At 34.2% G+C, this 17,530-nt stretch overlaps 2 protein-coding genes across 2 annotated transcripts; both read left to right on the top strand.

Moving 5' to 3' along the window:
• Positions 1-2,436: 2,436 nt before the first annotated feature.
• LOC107934476 (DNA repair protein RAD50) lies at positions 2,437-13,855 on the top strand. Its single transcript, XM_016866908.2, has 27 exons — positions 2,437-2,824; positions 2,938-3,024; positions 3,387-3,554; positions 3,678-3,853; positions 4,698-4,812; positions 5,718-5,946; positions 6,076-6,254; positions 6,346-6,516; positions 6,695-6,799; positions 6,887-6,994; positions 7,103-7,314; positions 7,419-7,511; positions 7,759-7,886; positions 8,637-8,751; positions 8,860-8,989; positions 9,252-9,461; positions 10,114-10,325; positions 10,465-10,666; positions 11,220-11,389; positions 11,470-11,794; positions 12,108-12,233; positions 12,315-12,367; positions 12,582-12,732; positions 12,810-12,872; positions 12,980-13,113; positions 13,212-13,340; positions 13,437-13,855. The coding sequence occupies exons 1-27, from the start codon at positions 2,702-2,704 to the stop codon at positions 13,474-13,476; spliced, it is 3,954 nt and encodes a 1,317-aa protein (XP_016722397.2). The 5' UTR covers positions 2,437-2,701; the 3' UTR covers positions 13,477-13,855.
• Positions 13,856-15,034: 1,179 nt separating this feature from the next.
• Positions 15,035-17,281, top strand: LOC107934440 (adenosylhomocysteinase 1). Its single transcript, XM_016866871.2, has 2 exons — positions 15,035-15,852; positions 16,205-17,281. The coding sequence occupies exons 1-2, from the start codon at positions 15,142-15,144 to the stop codon at positions 16,949-16,951; spliced, it is 1,458 nt and encodes a 485-aa protein (XP_016722360.2). The 5' UTR covers positions 15,035-15,141; the 3' UTR covers positions 16,952-17,281.
• The last annotated feature ends 249 nt before the right edge of the window (positions 17,282-17,530 follow it).

The following is a 17,530-nucleotide window of genomic DNA, read 5'->3' as shown; positions in this document are numbered from 1 at the left end:
TATATCCATATCTATCTTCGAAATCTTCGAATCTGAGTAACATAGGTTTAGGATGCATATTGAAAACAATTACAGTGTTTAGTCTTCAATTGTTTCTTGCACCATATTTACATGGGAGAAGCCTCGATGTTTGCAAGAAACCAGACTTAAAATTCTTGGGTAAAATGATTTCTCTGGCCCGTCTCAAATTTGATATTAAACAAATTGGTTCCTTTAAAAAAATGAAGTAATTTAGTCGCTCTCAATTTCGGATGTGAGCAATTAAAGATAACTAATCACATTGTTTAATTTTTCCATCAATTTATCGTACTTTTATCATTATGATATCATTATTGCTACCATGATGGTCTAAAAAGTGTCACATGTATTAAATTTAACAGCGCTATAAAAAAGTAACAAAATCATTGACAGAATAAAATTTGGGGCACAAAAATCGTTAAGTATCATCTTGAGAGAAGGTGCCAGTAAGTTTGGGGCCAAAGACAAAATCTAATTAAAAACTTTCATTTTTAACAATTAATGAAAATTGTTTCTATAAAAAAAGATTTAAGTTATTTATAAAAAATTAACATTTAATAATAACTATTTATAGAAAAGGTAAGCTTTTTTATTATTATTTTATTTTGAGTCTTTCTTTTATTAAATAAAAAAATCAAGTTGTTAATTTTTAATATTTTATAAATTAATACAATAAATATTTTTTTTGTTAAATCCTATTTTCAAATCACCAAGTGATGAAATTTAATTAAAATAAAAATTAATTACAAATTTCAAGGAAATTTAAAGTTTAGTACTAAAATTAAATTACATAAAAATTGTGTGGAAATTTAATCAAATTCTCGAAGTATAATGGCATATATTAATAAAAAAAAGGTATAGTGATAAATTTCAACTTTCATGGTAAATTGGCATTTTAACTCATTTTTCAAAAATCTTCCCCAAAAAATATTTGTGATTTGTTTAAATGGTTAAAATATGCTTTATGTCCCTATATTTTTTTATACATTTGAAATTTAATCTTTCTACTTTTATTTTTAGAAATTTAATATTTTTATTTTTTTCAGATCTAAAAATGCAAGTCTGATAGTTAGTATTACTAAAATTCTTTTATTAAATTCATGTTTATATAACACAATTTATAAATTACATATTTACTAAGTGAATATTTTCCATTTCAGAATATTACACTAATGAATTAAAAATAATAATTTTAACCGTGTTAATAAATTAATTTGAATTTTTAAATTTGAAAAACAAATGAACTAAATTCCTAAAAGCAAAAGTAAATGATTAAATTCTAAATATGCAAAGCCTATAAAAACTTGAAATATATTTTAATCAATTTAAATTCCTGAAATAAATGTCAAATTTACTAATTCTACGACGGTCCCTAAATCACACATATGTAAATTTTTCGATATCTCATCCTGTAAAATAATTTGACATGATGTTTGTTTTTGTTACATAACCTTATAACTAACTATTAGGGCCAACTATAACCTACGATTTTAGCCATAGACGATACCCCTGGATTGGTCACCTGTAAGCTGTATCTCCCTTTGCAGCAAGATGATATCCTCCATTAAAGGTTGGTACTGCCATTAGATAGCTGTTCTTCCCTGCAAAATATTAAGCCATTTCATAGAAGGGTCCTTGCATACACATCTGTCAGTTGCCATCTCCTTTAGCCGAACCAACATCAAACATAGTAGAAGAAGTCTGCAATGAACATTGTTGGTATCCTCATAAGTATACCATAACATGATTTGATCTGTAATAGTTGCAGCTACTGATATAAACCATGAGTGTTCAACTTGCAGTGGAAACTCCACTTTCTGATTTTGTGGATGGTTAACAAGCATACATCCGGGATCATGAACTTCTACAAAACCTTGTGCCAAGTGAGTGATTTATTGTATTGCTCCCATTGGGTTAGGTTGAGTACCTTGAAAAACCTTAGCATTTCGACATTCCCAGATGACCCACATCAAGTGAGAGGACATAAAGCAACTTCTTCAACCATTCGATTATTCCATAGCCATTCATATTCTCAATACGAAGGTTTCATGGGCATCCAAACCATAAAACTGGTGCAAAGGGACATTCCGTACTTTCTGGTGCCATATCACATTTGGATACAAGACTTCGATCCACCGGTGAATTGAGCTCATTTGAATACAGCTTGAACGAGTTGGCTTCTATTGATGCATTGATTACCTTGCCAAATTTCAACATCAACTCCACTTTTGCAAGCATCTCTACCATGGACCAAGCTCTTGCAAATCCAAGAGTGTGCTTTTTGGTGTAACATTTAAAACAACACTTAATACAGGGACTTCCTATAGAATTTAACCAAAATAAAATATACCCAAATAACCCGGTCCGGTCCGGTCTTTCCACTTTCTTCTTGAGAACAGTCTACAAAAGTTACAATCAATGCTCATTTCCCCCCATTTTTTGTGCCTCCCTTCAATCTCTACTATGATTCAGAGTCACTCAGTCTCTGAGTCAATATGTTTTCAGTATTTTCCCCTTCTGCTGAAATAAACGTTCCTATAACAATCATAAACTTTTTTTTTTGTTTTCCATGAAACCCGCTTTTTGTTTTCGTTTTGTTTTTACAGCTTTCGTGAGTTTGCTTCATCATCAGTGAGCTAAAAACACAAACCCAGAATTTGATAAAAACCCAAAGAAAAAGAAGATGAGCACGGTTGATAAAATGTTGATAAAAGGAATCCGGAGCTTCGACCCGGAAAACAAAAACGTCATCACTTTCTTTAAACCCTTAACCCTAATCGTTGGACCCAATGGCGCTGGCAAAACTGTAATCATTCATTCCTCACTTCATTTTTTAAATTAATATATTGCTTCTTTGTAAAGTTTTCTTTAATGGGTTTTTGTTTGTTTTTATTTTTGGCGGGGGGGGGGGTGTTGCAGACAATTATAGAATGTTTGAAACTTTCATGCACTGGGGAGTTGCCTCCAAATGCAAGGTCTGGTCATAGTTTCATTCATGATCCCAAGGTACCCTTATTCACTCTTTATATGTATATATACACACATATAGTTTCATTTGATACAAAAGTGAATAATTGTTTTTAAGGAATTAGAAGTTTTAGCTTTTGATAATATTAGAAAAATGGATGATTTGGCTTACATGGTAAGAGATGTGTTCTATTATGTGATATACTTTAGCCATTTGCTTATCTTCAGTGAAATCTGTTTTTGGTTTTGTGCAATTTTTAGGAAGTAAAACGTAAATGGTGAACCAAAAAAAGTTGTAGCAATGAAATTGAGTATGAGGGAACCATGTATTTTGTTTTTATAATTTTAATACTTCTAATACTTCAAGGAATTGTTATAGGACATGTTTACCTTGTATGTAGGTTGCAGGGGAAACGGAGACAAAAGGTCAAATTAAGCTCCGGTTCAAGACAGCTGCAGGAAAAGATGTGGTATGTATAAGGTCATTCCAATTGACGCAAAAGGCATCGAAGATGGAGTATAAAGCAATTGAGAGTGTTCTTCAGACGCTAAATCCTCATACCGGAGAGGTTGTAGTCAATGTTTCTTTGACTGTTCCTACTTGTTTCAAATAAATTGTAGTGTGGTTTTATTTTGTTGTTTTAATCCACTGGTTGTACTTCTAATTTTTCTGGTTTGGTTATGAACTGCAGAAAGTTTGCCTCAGCTATAGATGTGCTGACATGGACAGAGAAATCCCAGCTTTGATGGGTGTCTCGAAAGCTATTCTGGAGAATGTGATTTTTGTGCACCAAGATGAGGCCAATTGGCCTTTACAAGATCCTTCGACTTTGAAAAAGAAATTCGATGATATCTTCTCAGCCACGAGGTATGCTGTTTTTTCCCCTGAAAAAAGCTTTGCCCTGACAATATTGAAATCCACCGAGTACTACCCGGTATCTGTTATCTGTGAAACTATTCATGTTATCATATTTGTGGATTTTTTATCAGGTCTAGTTTACAAAACACCCTTCCTTTCAAATGCCCTTGTATTCACAATTTTTTTCTCCAAGTTATATGCCAAGAATCCAATATTTTTTTTCCATCATCTCTTGAACTCTCTTTATATATTTGTGGCCCCTATGAAGTAATTTACTTTCTGTACAAGGTCTGTAAATTGCTTATATACTTATTTCAAAAGCCTTCTTGTTTTAATAGTAATCACCGTACCAGAGAAAGATTAGACTTGAATCATATGGATTTCGGCTCATTTTATGATACATTCAAGCTCCTAAATGGTTCTTAGAAAGGTTACCTACGAAAGGCCGAGAGAACTTTTCTGAAGCAAGACTGCCTACTAACATAGTGCTTTTCTCCTTGAGGTTTTGGTTGCAAGTTGAGAATTTTCATCTAATATTCTAAGGAAAATGCCCAATCTCTTTAGGATTGAATCATAATTTTCATATTTCTTTTGTGTTACAGGATAAAATGTTTATATATCTGAAATTGCAAATCTGGATATTGTTTAATGTCTGTTACAACTTCTTTACTTTTAGTAAAGCATGATGGATTTCCTTGCATGGTTTTGGTTTACATTTTGCATGTCTTTCCTAAAACACATGTACAGTTCTTAACTGTGGTAGTTAATTTGCTGATTTTTCCACAATAAAAGTTTAGTTTTCTTATTGTGACTGTTTTAGGATATTCTTTTGCTAATGGCTGCCTGTAAACAGATATACAAGAGCCTTGGAGGTTATAAAAAAGCTTCACAAGGATCAGGCTCAAGAGATAAAGGCTTATAAGCTAAAACTGGAGCACTTACAGACCTTGAAAGATGCTGCATATAAGGTGGATATGTTATTCTTTTGTATCTTTTATTTTTCATTTATTTAAATCTTGTTTCTTATTCGTCCAATTTAATATTTGTTTATAATTTCTGCTGAGTTACTGTTGTTCCTCTCTCATTGTAAATCGGATCATAAAGCTCCTGTGGTCTACATCATGGCATAAGCCACATAACAAACTCATACTGTGCTGTCATTTAACAAGTGATTGTGTTTTAGAGGTGCCTAATGATGCTGGTCAATTTTGTTAAGAAAAAGTGTAAGGGCTTAAAGGGTTTGATTTTATTTTAGGGAAAACACAAAGGATCTTTGTCCTTAAGTTATATAATCTGCAGGAAACTCTGTTATCAGGAGAAATAAAGAAGGAAACTGATTGAAGACGATCTCCGTGCATGTTAAGCTTTAATTTACAGAAAAGGTTTTCTGTTTTTCACGTTTGTTTAGGGCTTTATGGGTGGCATTCATTGATTCATGATATTTATCAGTCTGCATCTTCATGCATGTTTGCCCATTGTTTTAGCATTCCAGCTCTCTCTCTCTCTGTGTTTTAACTGTGGGGAATCTTAAGTTCTGTCCTGGTGGGACTGCAAAGACGTACATTGATATTACACTTGTGTCTCTAAACCTAGATTGCCCTTCTTGAATGTATGTCCTTTTTTTTTTTGAACAATTATTGAATGTATGTCTTGAATGTGAAGAAAAGGACTATATGTGGAAGTGAGTGAAGGCTAGCAAAGTTGAGGGGAAATGTAGTTATTGGAAATATTGGAGCTAATCTAATAGCTGGTATTTTTACAGGAAGCTAATCCGTAAGATTAACAGTAGGGTTTAGGTTTATTTTTACCCTAACATTTAACATCTAATGAACCTCAACTTAAAAGGGATTTTCTTGATATGGTCTTCATACAGCATCGAGAAAGCATTGCTCAGGATCAAGAAAAAACAGAATCCTTGAAAAGCCAAATACAAGTCTTGGAGAAAAACATTGAGGACCTGGATGCTAAGATTCATAATGCTGAATTAACCCTGAAGGATCTACGAAAGCTAGAGGACCAGAAATCTACAAAGACTGCTGAAAGGAGCACTTTGTTCAAGGAACAGCAGAGACAATATGCTGCTCTTGCTGAGGAAAATGAAGGTTTGTCAATTCAACAGCAGAAGCAGGATTCTTTCTTAATTTTTTTTTTCTTTCTGTGGGAGCTATGTAAATCCTGCATTTATGGAATAACTAATTTTTTATGTATATTTTCTTGTACCGTACTGTTAGATACTGATGAGGAGTTGATGGAATGGAAAACCAAGTTTGACGAGAGGATTATGTTATTGGATAATAAAATTCAGAAAATGGAGAGTAACCAGCAGGATTTGAATGAGGAGAGCTCTGCTTATCGGAGGAAATTAGAGACGTATATTGGGGAGATTGGCAAGCTTCAAAGGGATGCTGAGGTGTTACAAAAAGACAGGAGATTTTTAAAATTAAATCATTGCCATCTATTGTGTGAATTTTATTATGGTTAACTCTTTTACACTTTTGCAGACTCTCGTGCTGTCGAAAAAAGACAGAGATACTGCCATCGAACAACTATTTGCACGGCTCAATTTAGGATCTACTCCAAATAGCCCCTTTAGTGATGAAGTTGCTTTGAACCTCACTAGGCAAATAGAAGTGAGGTTAATGGAGCTTGAAAGAGATTTGGATGAGAAAAAGGTGGTTTTGTGTGCAGTTGTTATTGTTTCTCTATTACAGGGGTTAAGTTTTGTATGGTGGACAACACATTATTTATTGTTATTGATGCATTTTAGAAATTTAGATTATCCTTTCACCAGTATTAATATGGTTTGATATCATTTGTTCCTATCCTGAATATCACTTCTCATAATTTCAGCAATCAAATGACAAGAAGCTGAAGACTGCATGGGATTGCTACATGGGTGCAAGTGAGCGTTGCAACATTGCTGAGGCTCAGAAGAAGGCAAAATTAGAAATCAAGGTCTGTCTTTTAGAAAACTTATGTAACTTACTCTCCAACTACCTTTATTCTCATATTTTATGGGCATTTACATGTGATACAATTCAGGGTTCTATTTTGAAACGTTTAGAAGAGACGAAAAGTAATCGTGATTTTCTTGAAATTCAAATTTCGGATGTCAATCTTTCTAGCCTTGATGACAGAGAAAAGAATTTGGTGAGTATAGCCTTTCAAATTCAGCTTTGCTTGGGATTCAAAAACCTCTTCCTAGTAAATCTTGATTAGAAAAATGGAAAATAATAATCTTTCTTTTGCTGATCGCAGCAAGTTGAGATTGATAGAAAGAGTAGACAACTTGATGAACGAAACCATGATAAAATCGTAGAACAGAAGCAACTTGAGGTGTTTGCCATAGATCAAAAGATTAAGGTCCTTAGTCATGAAAGAGATTTAGCCGCTGGTGAGGCCACAGAAAGAATGGAGCTATCTATAAGTACGAGAGAATTGGAGAATAAGAAGAAACAGCACAAAAAGATGTAAATCTACTTTATCTTTCAACTTTAATCAGCGTCAATATAATTTGTTTTGGGTCTATTACTTTTTTATTGTTGAAGCTAATGGCTTTATTATTGTTTTCCAGAATTGAAGAGTACAAGGACAGGATTAGAGTGGTGCTAAAAGGGAGGGTTCCTCCTGACAAAGATTTGAAAAGGGAAGTTACCCGAGCTTTAAGGTTAGTTGAACCAAAATACTTGGTTCATTTTTTAACATGGTATTATGAAGGAATATTTTTTCCTTTTTAGGGGAAAAGGGGGGGCGGGGGGTTGGAGGGTTGGTATTCATGATGACCAAGAGTGATGATTTTATGAGTTATTCTTTGGAATTGTATATTTAGGTGCTTGCAACTATAATATTCCTTTTTCCTGCTTTTATATACTTGTCTGTGATTTTGTCTCAAAATTGAGCCATTCCCTCTGCAGCGCTGTTCAAAAGGAGTATGATGAATTGAGCACAAAATCCAGTGAAGCTGAGAAGGAAGTAAACATTTTGCAGATGAAAATAGATGAAATTAATAGTAACTTATCCAAACATAAGAAAGAAATGGACTGTAAGTAGCCTTCATGCCTTTTTTCTTCATAGTGTTTAATGATCCCTATGTTCTTGTTGTGATTTTTTTTATATAGTGTGGAAGATTCTGATGTGTAGGTTTACTACACTGGAGATTTAACATTCATGTTAAATCTAGTAGTTAATTTAGGGTTTAAATGGATTGTGATTTTATCTTAAATCATAGCTGGAATTGAAGGAAAAAGCTAGCTGCTAAATGTGATTTAGCAAGTTTATGAATATCACTCTTACTGTATCAACAACATGCCATGCATTGTAGCAGTTGAGAGACAAGAATGAGGAAATACTTAAATCACAGATTTTGCATTAATGCAAAATAGTAATAAGATCCTTGGGGTAATATCTAGTGAAATCAAACTCGTCATACGTGGACTTAGATTCTTAAATTTTTTTTTTTGTTTAGGAGCGTCACCAAAGTTTTATAACCTATACATTTTTCAAGTGGATGAATTCACTGAACACAGAATAAGCCCTAGGGAAATGACTGAGGTCCTTTCCTGGAAAATTAGAAATTGAAAATGTACCAAAACTTGAATTAACTCAATAAATATTGAACCTGTGATGTCATCCTCCCTAAACCGGGAGGACCTTACTACTGATAAAGAGTCCATAATCATAGCCTTTGGCTTCAAAAGAGCATGAGATGAATGTAACCAAGCTATCAATGCGATATTTCAAGGTTGTTTACTCGTATTATTTTCTTGTGTTTTCTTTTGTCATCTAAATTCAGCTAGGAAGAAATTTCTTGAAGCCAGACTAAATTCTTTGGAGAAACAATCTTTTACCATTGATTCCTATCCCCAAGTCCTGGAGACTGCAAAGGAGAAAAAAGATGTTCATAAAAGGTTCTTGCTCCTAACTTTTTAGAGGCAATGTTCGGTTATGTACGAATATATTCATTTTCATTCATTTTCTTGGTCATGCTAGTAATATAACTGGATCATTTCTTGCAGCAAATACAACATTGCAGATGGTATGAGGCAAATGTTTGATCCATTTGAAAGAGTTGCCCGTGCTCATCATATTTGCCCCTGCTGTGAGCGTCCTTTTTCTGCTGAAGAAGAAGATGAATTTGTTAAGAAGGTTGTGAATTATGATATATAAGTTCTCTTGAGCTCATCATTGATCTTCTCTTTCTTAGATGTTTACTGATAAACTTGTCTACATTGGGGGTTGGGGGATCTGTACTTGGGACTTCCAGAGCCTTACCGCTCTTTGACCACTTAGTATTTTTTTCTGTGAACTTTCAGGGGTATTTGCTGATATTTAAATCTTAATAGGGTGTCTATTGGTTCAGTTAGCATAAAGTTCTAAATTCTGTTGTATTTTCTTGAAAAAACTACAGCAAAGAGTTAAAGCTGCAAGTTCGGCTGAACATATGAAGGTGTTGGCAGTGGAATCATCAAATGCTGAGTCTTACTTTCAGCAGTTGGACAAGCTTCGAATGGTTTATGAGGAATATATTAAAACTGTAAAGGAGGCAATTCCTCTTGCTGAGAAAAAATTGCTTGAACTAAATGAAGAGCTGGATCAAAAGTCTCAAGCCCATGATGATGTACGTATCTGTTTCATTATATATAATTCTATGATTTATTGTTACTGGTCCTACTAGTGCAACAAGGTTTAATTCCAAGTCTTTCTGAGGTCAGTCGTATAGTGCTGAAAATAGGTTTACTGAAAACATTTTCCTCAGTATACTATATTTCTGCTTCATGAAAAATAACTTGGTGTTAAATGGTTCTTTTAGGATCAGATAATCTAATTTTGTCATTAAAATAATTTGCCACTTTATAGGAAGACCATTCTTCATTGTTTGTTAGTCCTTATCATCATTAGAAGTTGCTATTTCACTTTGTTATTGAACAAGAAGGAATGAGATGATGTAAGTGAAAACTCTGAAAGTCGTTATAATTGGCTGTGAAGTATGATGACACCTTTCAATCTAAAAGAATATTCTTCTTTCTTCTTCACCTTGTTTTTTTTTTCTTTTCTATGTTCCCTGAATTTCTGTATGTGTGCAGAATTTGTATATGCCAACTGCCAAAGAAGCAATTATTGAATTTGCTTTTCTTGGCTCTGCATTTAAAAATAATTACTGATAATTTTAAATTTTATGGTATAATTTTAAAAATAACAAAGAACCTTTCATGATGATTGTTTAGTTTGAGCAATGCATTATTGTTTTACTATTGTTGTTATTCTTATAGGTGTTAGGTGTTTTAGCCCAAATAAAGATGGATAAGGATTCTATTGAGATCTTGGTGGGACCTGTTGAAACTGCTGACAGGATCTTTCAAGAAATTCAGGGTTTGCAAGCAAAAGTTGAAGGTTTGGAATATAAGTTTGACATTAGAGGGCAAGGTGGTGCTAGAACTGTGGAAGATATTCAATCGGAGCTAAACGATTTGCAAAGCAAAAGGTAGCAACCATTGTTTTTCCTAACCCAAATATAGGTTGTTGAGAAGCTTGTTATCCATCTGTTTTAAGCTTTAAAATTTTGTAGGGACAATATTGACTTGTTATTGGTATTTAGCAACTTTCCTTCTCCTTATAACCAGGGACGTTTTACTTAAGGAAGTGGATGACTTAAGGACAGAACAGAGGTACATGGAAAAGGATTTGCAAAGCGTTAAGACACGCTGGCACGATATAAGGGAGAAAAAAGTTGAGGTGGCTAACACATTGCGTGATTTTAAAAAGGCGGAAGAAGAGTTGGAGCACTTGTCAGAGGAGAAACGTCAACTTGATCTTGAGGAGAAGGTTGATAATCTCATAAGTTTAACTTGTATGCTTTATCTCATAAGATATTAACAAGTTTTCTCTCTGATTCTACTGTTATGTGTTGGTCTCTTCAATCAAGTTGAAATATACCTTGACTGATGCTATGCTAATGTAGGATAGTATTCATAAAGCTGTTTAAGCTTTACTTCTGTAGTTCTTTAGGCTATAGAGAGATTTGGTTTCAATAGGGAGCTCGTGTTGTCTTTGATTACTTGAAAGTCAAATTTTACCAAAAAAATGTCAATGCTTACCATGGATAGAAGAATTGGTGATACCTTTTAGGAAAATTTGCAAGCTTTCTCCTAAACATCCTACTGGCTAATCTTCATTGCTTCAATCAAGGTAGGTCAGCTGAGGATGAAATAGAGTTGATTCAAGCTTTGTCTCTGAAATTATTAGCCATGATGCTTTTTAATGTGATAATTGGCCCTATTTATAAACCCTTTACATTTTGGTTTCTAATGTGATTTACATTCAAACTTTGTTCCTTTTTAATTGCTTTTTTCTAATGCATTGTTCTTGGAACTTTCAGCATTTAGCAGAGTCTCTAAGGTCCTTATTCAAGGAGAAGGAATCTTTATTGGAAGACTATGATTGCTTGAAAGTAAAACTTGCAGAGGAATATGAGCAGCAGCAAAAACTTAGAAGCTCGTATCAACGTGAAGCTGAAGTACTATATGAAGTTAACAGCAAGATTAAAGCGTATATTTCTGAGCCATGAAATTTAAGCTTGCTCTTATGTGCCATTGAACTTTAATGGAAGTCGTTTTTTTTCCTTCCAGGTATTATGACTTAAAGAAAGGGGAGAAACTAAAGGAACTGCGAGAACAGCAGTCTGTGATGGAATCTCAACTTCTCAACTTTGATGCTAGGAAACAGGAAATATTGGCTGAGCTAAACAAAAGTAAAGACTTGATGCGTAATCAAGATCAATTAAGACGTAACATTGAGGATAACTTAAATTACAGGAAAACAAAAGCTGAAGTAGATGTGCTCTCTCGTGACATTGAGTCACTGCAAGAGAGAATAATGGAGATTGGTGGTATTTCCAAATGTGAAGGTGAAATACGAAAAATTTCAGAAGAAAGGGAGAGACTTCTTTCCGAGGTATGTGTGGTTCTCACTGGCATCTTCGTATGTTGACCTTCTTCATTATGTCCATTCACAGGTAACTTTTAATCTTTGGCTAGCATGCCATTGATTTTGCCCCGTTGAATTGATGTGGACCTACAGTTCTTTACCATCATTTTCATTCAATGTGTGAAAAAGGGGTAGTGGATTTATTGTTGTCTCTTTCATTGTGCGTTATTGCCATTCACTCATTGAGTTCACTTCACCATCCCTATTATTAAAGGTTTTTTTAAAAAAAGTGTTTAATGTATCTGTGTCAGAGTTGTAAGATGCATCTATTTTTCTACAGCTCAACAGATGCCGAGGAACAATGTCCGTTTACCAGAGTAATATTTCAAAGAACAAAGCTGAACTTAAACAAGCACAATACAAGGACATTGACAAGCGGTACTTTGATCAGCTAATCCAGCTCAAGGTGACAATTATTTTAATTATAATGCTGATTTAACCTTTGTTACTGGGTTTATATGTTATGAACTTGCATGCTGTATGGCAGACAACTGAGATGGCAAACAAGGATCTTGACAGATACTACAACGCACTTGACAAGTATGCGATTTGCTCAATTTTCGATTTGTCTTTCTAATTACATGCGCAACTAGAAATTTAGATTGTGAATTCTTTCCAAAAATGTTCAAGAATAGTTCTTTAATTGCTACCAGGCTAAAGAACTGTGAATCATCTGTTAAGCGTAAATACAAAAATCTGTTCTTGCTTTTTAATAACCATGTTTTCTTTTTGGACACCACTTCCTTGTTTGCAGAGCACTTATGCGCTTCCATTCTATGAAAATGGAGGAAATAAACAAAATTATAAGAGAATTGTGGCAGCAAACATACAGAGGACAAGATATAGATTATATTAGCATTCATTCGGATTCTGAGGGTGCTGGAACTCGTTCTTACAGCTACAAGGTAAGGCCTTTCATTTATTTCTTACTTTTTTTTTTCCAAAATTTTGTTATGTCATACCTTTTGCCCCCTCCAAACAGGTTCTTATGCAAACCGGTGATGCTGAGCTCGAAATGAGAGGGCGATGTAGTGCGGGTCAAAAGGTGAGTGATCATCAGTTGTCGTGTGGAAAAATAAGTTGTAATGTATTAGTTACTTTATTAGCATCATTTAGCGAATGAAACATCATGGAATTTACTGCTTGTTTCAGGTCCTTGCTTCTCTAATCATACGGTTGGCTTTAGCCGAGACATTTTGCCTCAACTGTGGAATCTTAGCATTAGATGAACCAACCACAAATTTGGACGGCCCAAACGCAGAGAGTCTAGCTGCAGCTCTCCATAGGTATGTTCACATTTGTCTTTCCTTCTCGTATTTATTTCACTGAGGCAGTGCCTTATCATATACCAATTACCAATTATTCCATTTCCTCTTTGGTCCAGAATCATGGAGGACAGAAAAGGCCAGGAGAATTTTCAGCTGATAGTAATCACTCACGATGAACGCTTTGCTCAATTGATCGGTCAACGGCAACACGCAGAGAAATATTATCGCGTTGCAAAAGACGACCAGTAAGGCTTTGTTGTTTATTCTTTTAAGTTTCTTACCTTTTTCTGTAATATCCAATCTCTCTGATTCAAACCATCTTTTCTGCCTCATTTTCTCAGTCAGCATAGTATAATTGAAGCCCAGGAAATATTTGATTGATTCTTTCAACGGGTTTTCCTCGATACTTCATCCCCCAAGCACCGTTTCATCGAGATTGAATCTGTATATGCAACCCGATGCTGCTCCTGAAATCAAAGTGAGGGGTTTGTTTGTTATATGTAGAGTTTATAAATGTAGCAACTAAATACATTATCCATTTTCCCCGTCATTCAGGTTGTGTATTTCAAATTATTGCCATGGAAATGCAAAAAGAAGAAAAAAAAAACACTGTAGGATTATATTTAGGCACAGTGCATGCTTTTTGAACTTAGTAGCAGTGGAGCATAATGTAGAAATCAGTGAAAAATATAGAAAACTTTCACAAAATTGTGAATGTGAAATGTTCTTCAGATTGGTCGGGCCGTAGGCCGATTTCTTCTCCAAGGTTTTACTGAAGCCCGAATCAAACCGAACTTATTATTCCAAAAATATTGAAAATACTTTTATAGTTAAATTAAAATAAAACAAATTATTTATTCTTTTGAGGGATTTATAAGTATAATATAAATTACAAATAATACATGTTATTACATATATTCATGTGTTGGTCTAATGGTTAGGGTGTTTATCGTATTAGATGTGGCTTAAATACGAGTTTTATTAGTTGTATTGCTGTTAGGATTTTTCTCTTTTTTTTTTTGTAATTCAATAAAAAAAATATAGATTGTACCACAAAAATTATTAACATAGTAATTTGACTAACTATTTCGATAAATTTTTTAAGCCAGAATTACACATTTCTTTAGGGGTAAATTTCATTAGTAATCACTCGATTATATATATTTTTCTTGGTTATTCAATTATACAAAGTTATAAAATGGTCATTTAATTATTTAATTGTCTTTTTTATCACCCAATTATCTTAAAATTTTTTATGTTTTCATATTTACTTGGTGACCATTTTATAAATTTTCATGATTGGGTGACAAAAATACTAATAATCAAATAAATATTTTATAATTAAATAATAAAAAAATATAATTTTATAACTTTTCACACTTAAATGATAAAAATATATAACTAGACTAATTCCGCTTCCTGTTGCGTGCCTTTCGCATCACCATTTCATTTACTCAAATTACATTATATTAAAAAAAATAAAAACAAAATAATGAGTTAAATGTAAAAATATGTTACACAGCTATTATATAAATAATATAGGAAATTGTCAACGCGAATTTATAGTTAACCTTATATAATTTATTATATAATTATAAAATAGGGTTAATTTCACCGTATGTCCCTAAATAATGATTCAAATTTTAAAATGATCTCAATCTTCAAAGTATTAATATCGTATTAATTGGGTTTTTCTCTTACCATTAGCTTAAGACACATGTACGTATCTTATGTTATGAATAACTTAAGACTGAGGTGTTAAAAAAAAGATATAGGTCTAATCGATACAATACAAATACTTTGAGGATTCAATTAAAATGTTTTGAGGTTTGAGGATCAATTTAAAATTTGAGAAATAGTTTAGGGACATTTTTGAAATTAACCCTATAATATATCTTCTTCAACCTATTTATTTGCATGCATTGGTTCTGAGCACATCCCATTGCCATTTACCACTCTGCCTTTCTTTTTCTATCATTGCTACGTTGATCGTTTCTTTACCAGGGGTGATTTTGTGTGCTTTGTTCTCACTTTTCACTTCCACCAATGGCTCTTTCAGTCGATAAAACCTCCGGCGGCCGTGAATACAAGGTGAAAGACATGTCTCAAGCCGATTTTGGCCGTCTCGAGATCGATTTAGCCGAGGTCGAAATGCCTGGTCTAATGGCATGTAGAACTGAATTCGGCCCTTCTCAACCTTTCAAAGGAGCCAAAATCACGGGTTCACTTCACATGACAATCCAAACCGCCGTCCTCATCGAAACCTTAACCGCATTAGGAGCCGAAGTCCGTTGGTGTTCTTGCAACATTTTCTCAACCCAAGACCACGCCGCCGCCGTCATCGCTCGTGACTCCGCTTCTGTATTCGCTTGGAAAGGCGAAACACTCCAAGAATACTGGTGGTGTACCGAGAAATCCCTCGATTGGGGTGCCGGTGGTGGACCTGATTTGATTGTTGATGATGGTGGGGATGTTACGATGTTGATCCATGAAGGGGTTAAAGCTGAGGAAGCTTATGAGAAAACCGGGAAGGTACCGGACCCGACGTCGAGCGATAACGCTGAGTTTCAGATCGTATTGACGATAATTAAAGATGGGTTGACAGCAAATCCGAAGAAATATACGAAGATGAAGGAGAGATTGGTTGGTGTTTCTGAAGAAACCACGACTGGGGTTAAAAGGCTTTATCAAATGCAGGCTAATGGAACCTTGTTGTTCCCTGCTATTAATGTCAATGACTCTGTCACCAAGAGCAAGGTATATGTTTCTTTTATTTCTGATTTAATTTCCCAATTTATTTTCTTCATAGTGGATCTGGTTTTATTTTATGATGCACAGATATATTGAAAATCATTTCAAATTGCTTTGAGTGATCGAGCCTGCTATTTGCTTGGTGTTTTCTTCACCGTTAGTAGTATTTTTGTTTTGGGTTAATTGCAGATAAGTCCCCTAAACTATCAAGCAGATTTTGAATTAGACCCTAAATTTCTAAGATACTTCGGCTCCTATATGCTCACTCACTCTTGGTTAATTAATGGAATTATGATTTTAATTGTCATTTATGTATTATGATCCAATTGTATAGTTACGATTTGATTATATGGAACAGTTTGATAACTTGTATGGTTGCCGCCACTCTCTTCCTGATGGTTTAATGAGAGCCACCGATGTTATGATTGCCGGAAAAGTCGCCGTTGTCTGCGGTTACGGTGATGTCGGCAAGGGTTGTGCCTCAGCCTTGAAACAAGCCGGAGCTCGTGTCATCGTGACCGAGATTGATCCAATCTGTGCCCTTCAAGCTCTTATGGAAGGACTCCAAGTCCTAACTCTTGAAGATGTTCTTTCAACAGCTGATATCTTTGTCACCACAACAGGTAACAAGGACATCATCATGGTTGATCACATGAAGAAGATGAAAAACAACGCCATCGTTTGCAACATCGGTCATTTCGATAACGAGATCGACATGTTAGGCCTCGAGAATTATCCAGGTGTCAAACGAATCACCATCAAGCCTCAAACCGATAGGTGGGTATTCCCCGATACCAAGACAGGTATCATCGTGTTAGCCGAAGGACGTCTCATGAACTTAGGATGTGCTACCGGTCATCCTAGCTTCGTCATGTCTTGTTCGTTCACGAACCAGGTGATTGCACAGCTCGAGCTATGGAAGGAGAAATCAACCGGAAAATACGAGAAGAAGGTTTACGTTTTGCCGAAACATCTCGATGAGAAAGTCGCTTCTCTTCATCTTGGGAAACTTGGGGCTAAGCTCACTAAGCTTACCAAGGCCCAAGCTGACTACATTAGTGTCCCAATTGAGGGTCCTTATAAGCCTCCTAATTACAGGTACTGAGGAGAGAATTTGAGGCAGAATTCAATAACGAAAACGGTACATTCCGACGGTTCCATCGTTTTTTTTTCTTCTTTTTATTGCATTTTATCATATGAATTATTGTTAGATTGTTAGGTTTTTGATTAATGTAGGAGTTTTTGTTTGGGTGATGGGAAAGTTTTGGGGGTAATTGTCTTTCATTGGGAAAGTTTTGAATAAGGTATTGGGACAATGTGGTAGATAAAATCATACTAGTTGCCATTGATGCAGTTTTATTGCATCTGATAGAAGTAATTTGATTTCACTTGTTTATTAAATATTTATTAATAATATTTAATTATGTTTGGTGGATTTGGTTGAATTTTTATTAAGATTTTTATGTATTTTAATTGGTTTTTGGAGGATTATATATATTTTATACACATTTTATTATGTATTCACCAACTAAATATAATGGTGTAAATCATATTATAATGTATAAGATAAACATGTCATGCACATTACAAAAAATTCTACATCATATTTTAAATTAATATCAAGCCTACTTCTTAAAATTAATAGATATTTAATTATTAAAAAATATTCATTTTATTTATTTAT

This window comes from Gossypium hirsutum, chromosome D02, assembly GCF_007990345.1.
Source record: "Gossypium hirsutum isolate 1008001.06 chromosome D02, Gossypium_hirsutum_v2.1, whole genome shotgun sequence".
In the NCBI taxonomy this organism is placed as follows: Eukaryota; Viridiplantae; Streptophyta; class Magnoliopsida; order Malvales; family Malvaceae; genus Gossypium; species Gossypium hirsutum.
The sequence above is the reverse complement of the archived record's forward strand: the minus strand, read 5'-3'. Positions and strand labels throughout refer to the sequence as shown.

What these genes read in the sequence shown, in the direction of transcription:
- LOC107934476 (XM_016866908.2), top strand. Translation starts at nt 2,702, where the DNA reads ATGAGCACGGTTGATAAAATGTTGATAAAAGGAATCCGGAGCTTCGAC. An exon ending in GAGATTTGGATGAGAAAAAG is followed by an intron (nt 6,517 to 6,694) that starts GTGGTTTTGTGT and finishes TCATAATTTCAG; the next exon opens with CAATCAAATGACAAGAAGCT. An exon ending in AGTCTCAAGCCCATGATGAT is followed by an intron (nt 9,462 to 10,113) that starts GTACGTATCTGT and finishes TTATTCTTATAG; the next exon opens with GTGTTAGGTGTTTTAGCCCA.
- LOC107934440 (XM_016866871.2), top strand. Translation starts at nt 15,142, where the DNA reads ATGGCTCTTTCAGTCGATAAAACCTCCGGCGGCCGTGAATACAAGGTG. An exon ending in ACTCTGTCACCAAGAGCAAG is followed by an intron (nt 15,853 to 16,204) that starts GTATATGTTTCT and finishes TATATGGAACAG; the next exon opens with TTTGATAACTTGTATGGTTG.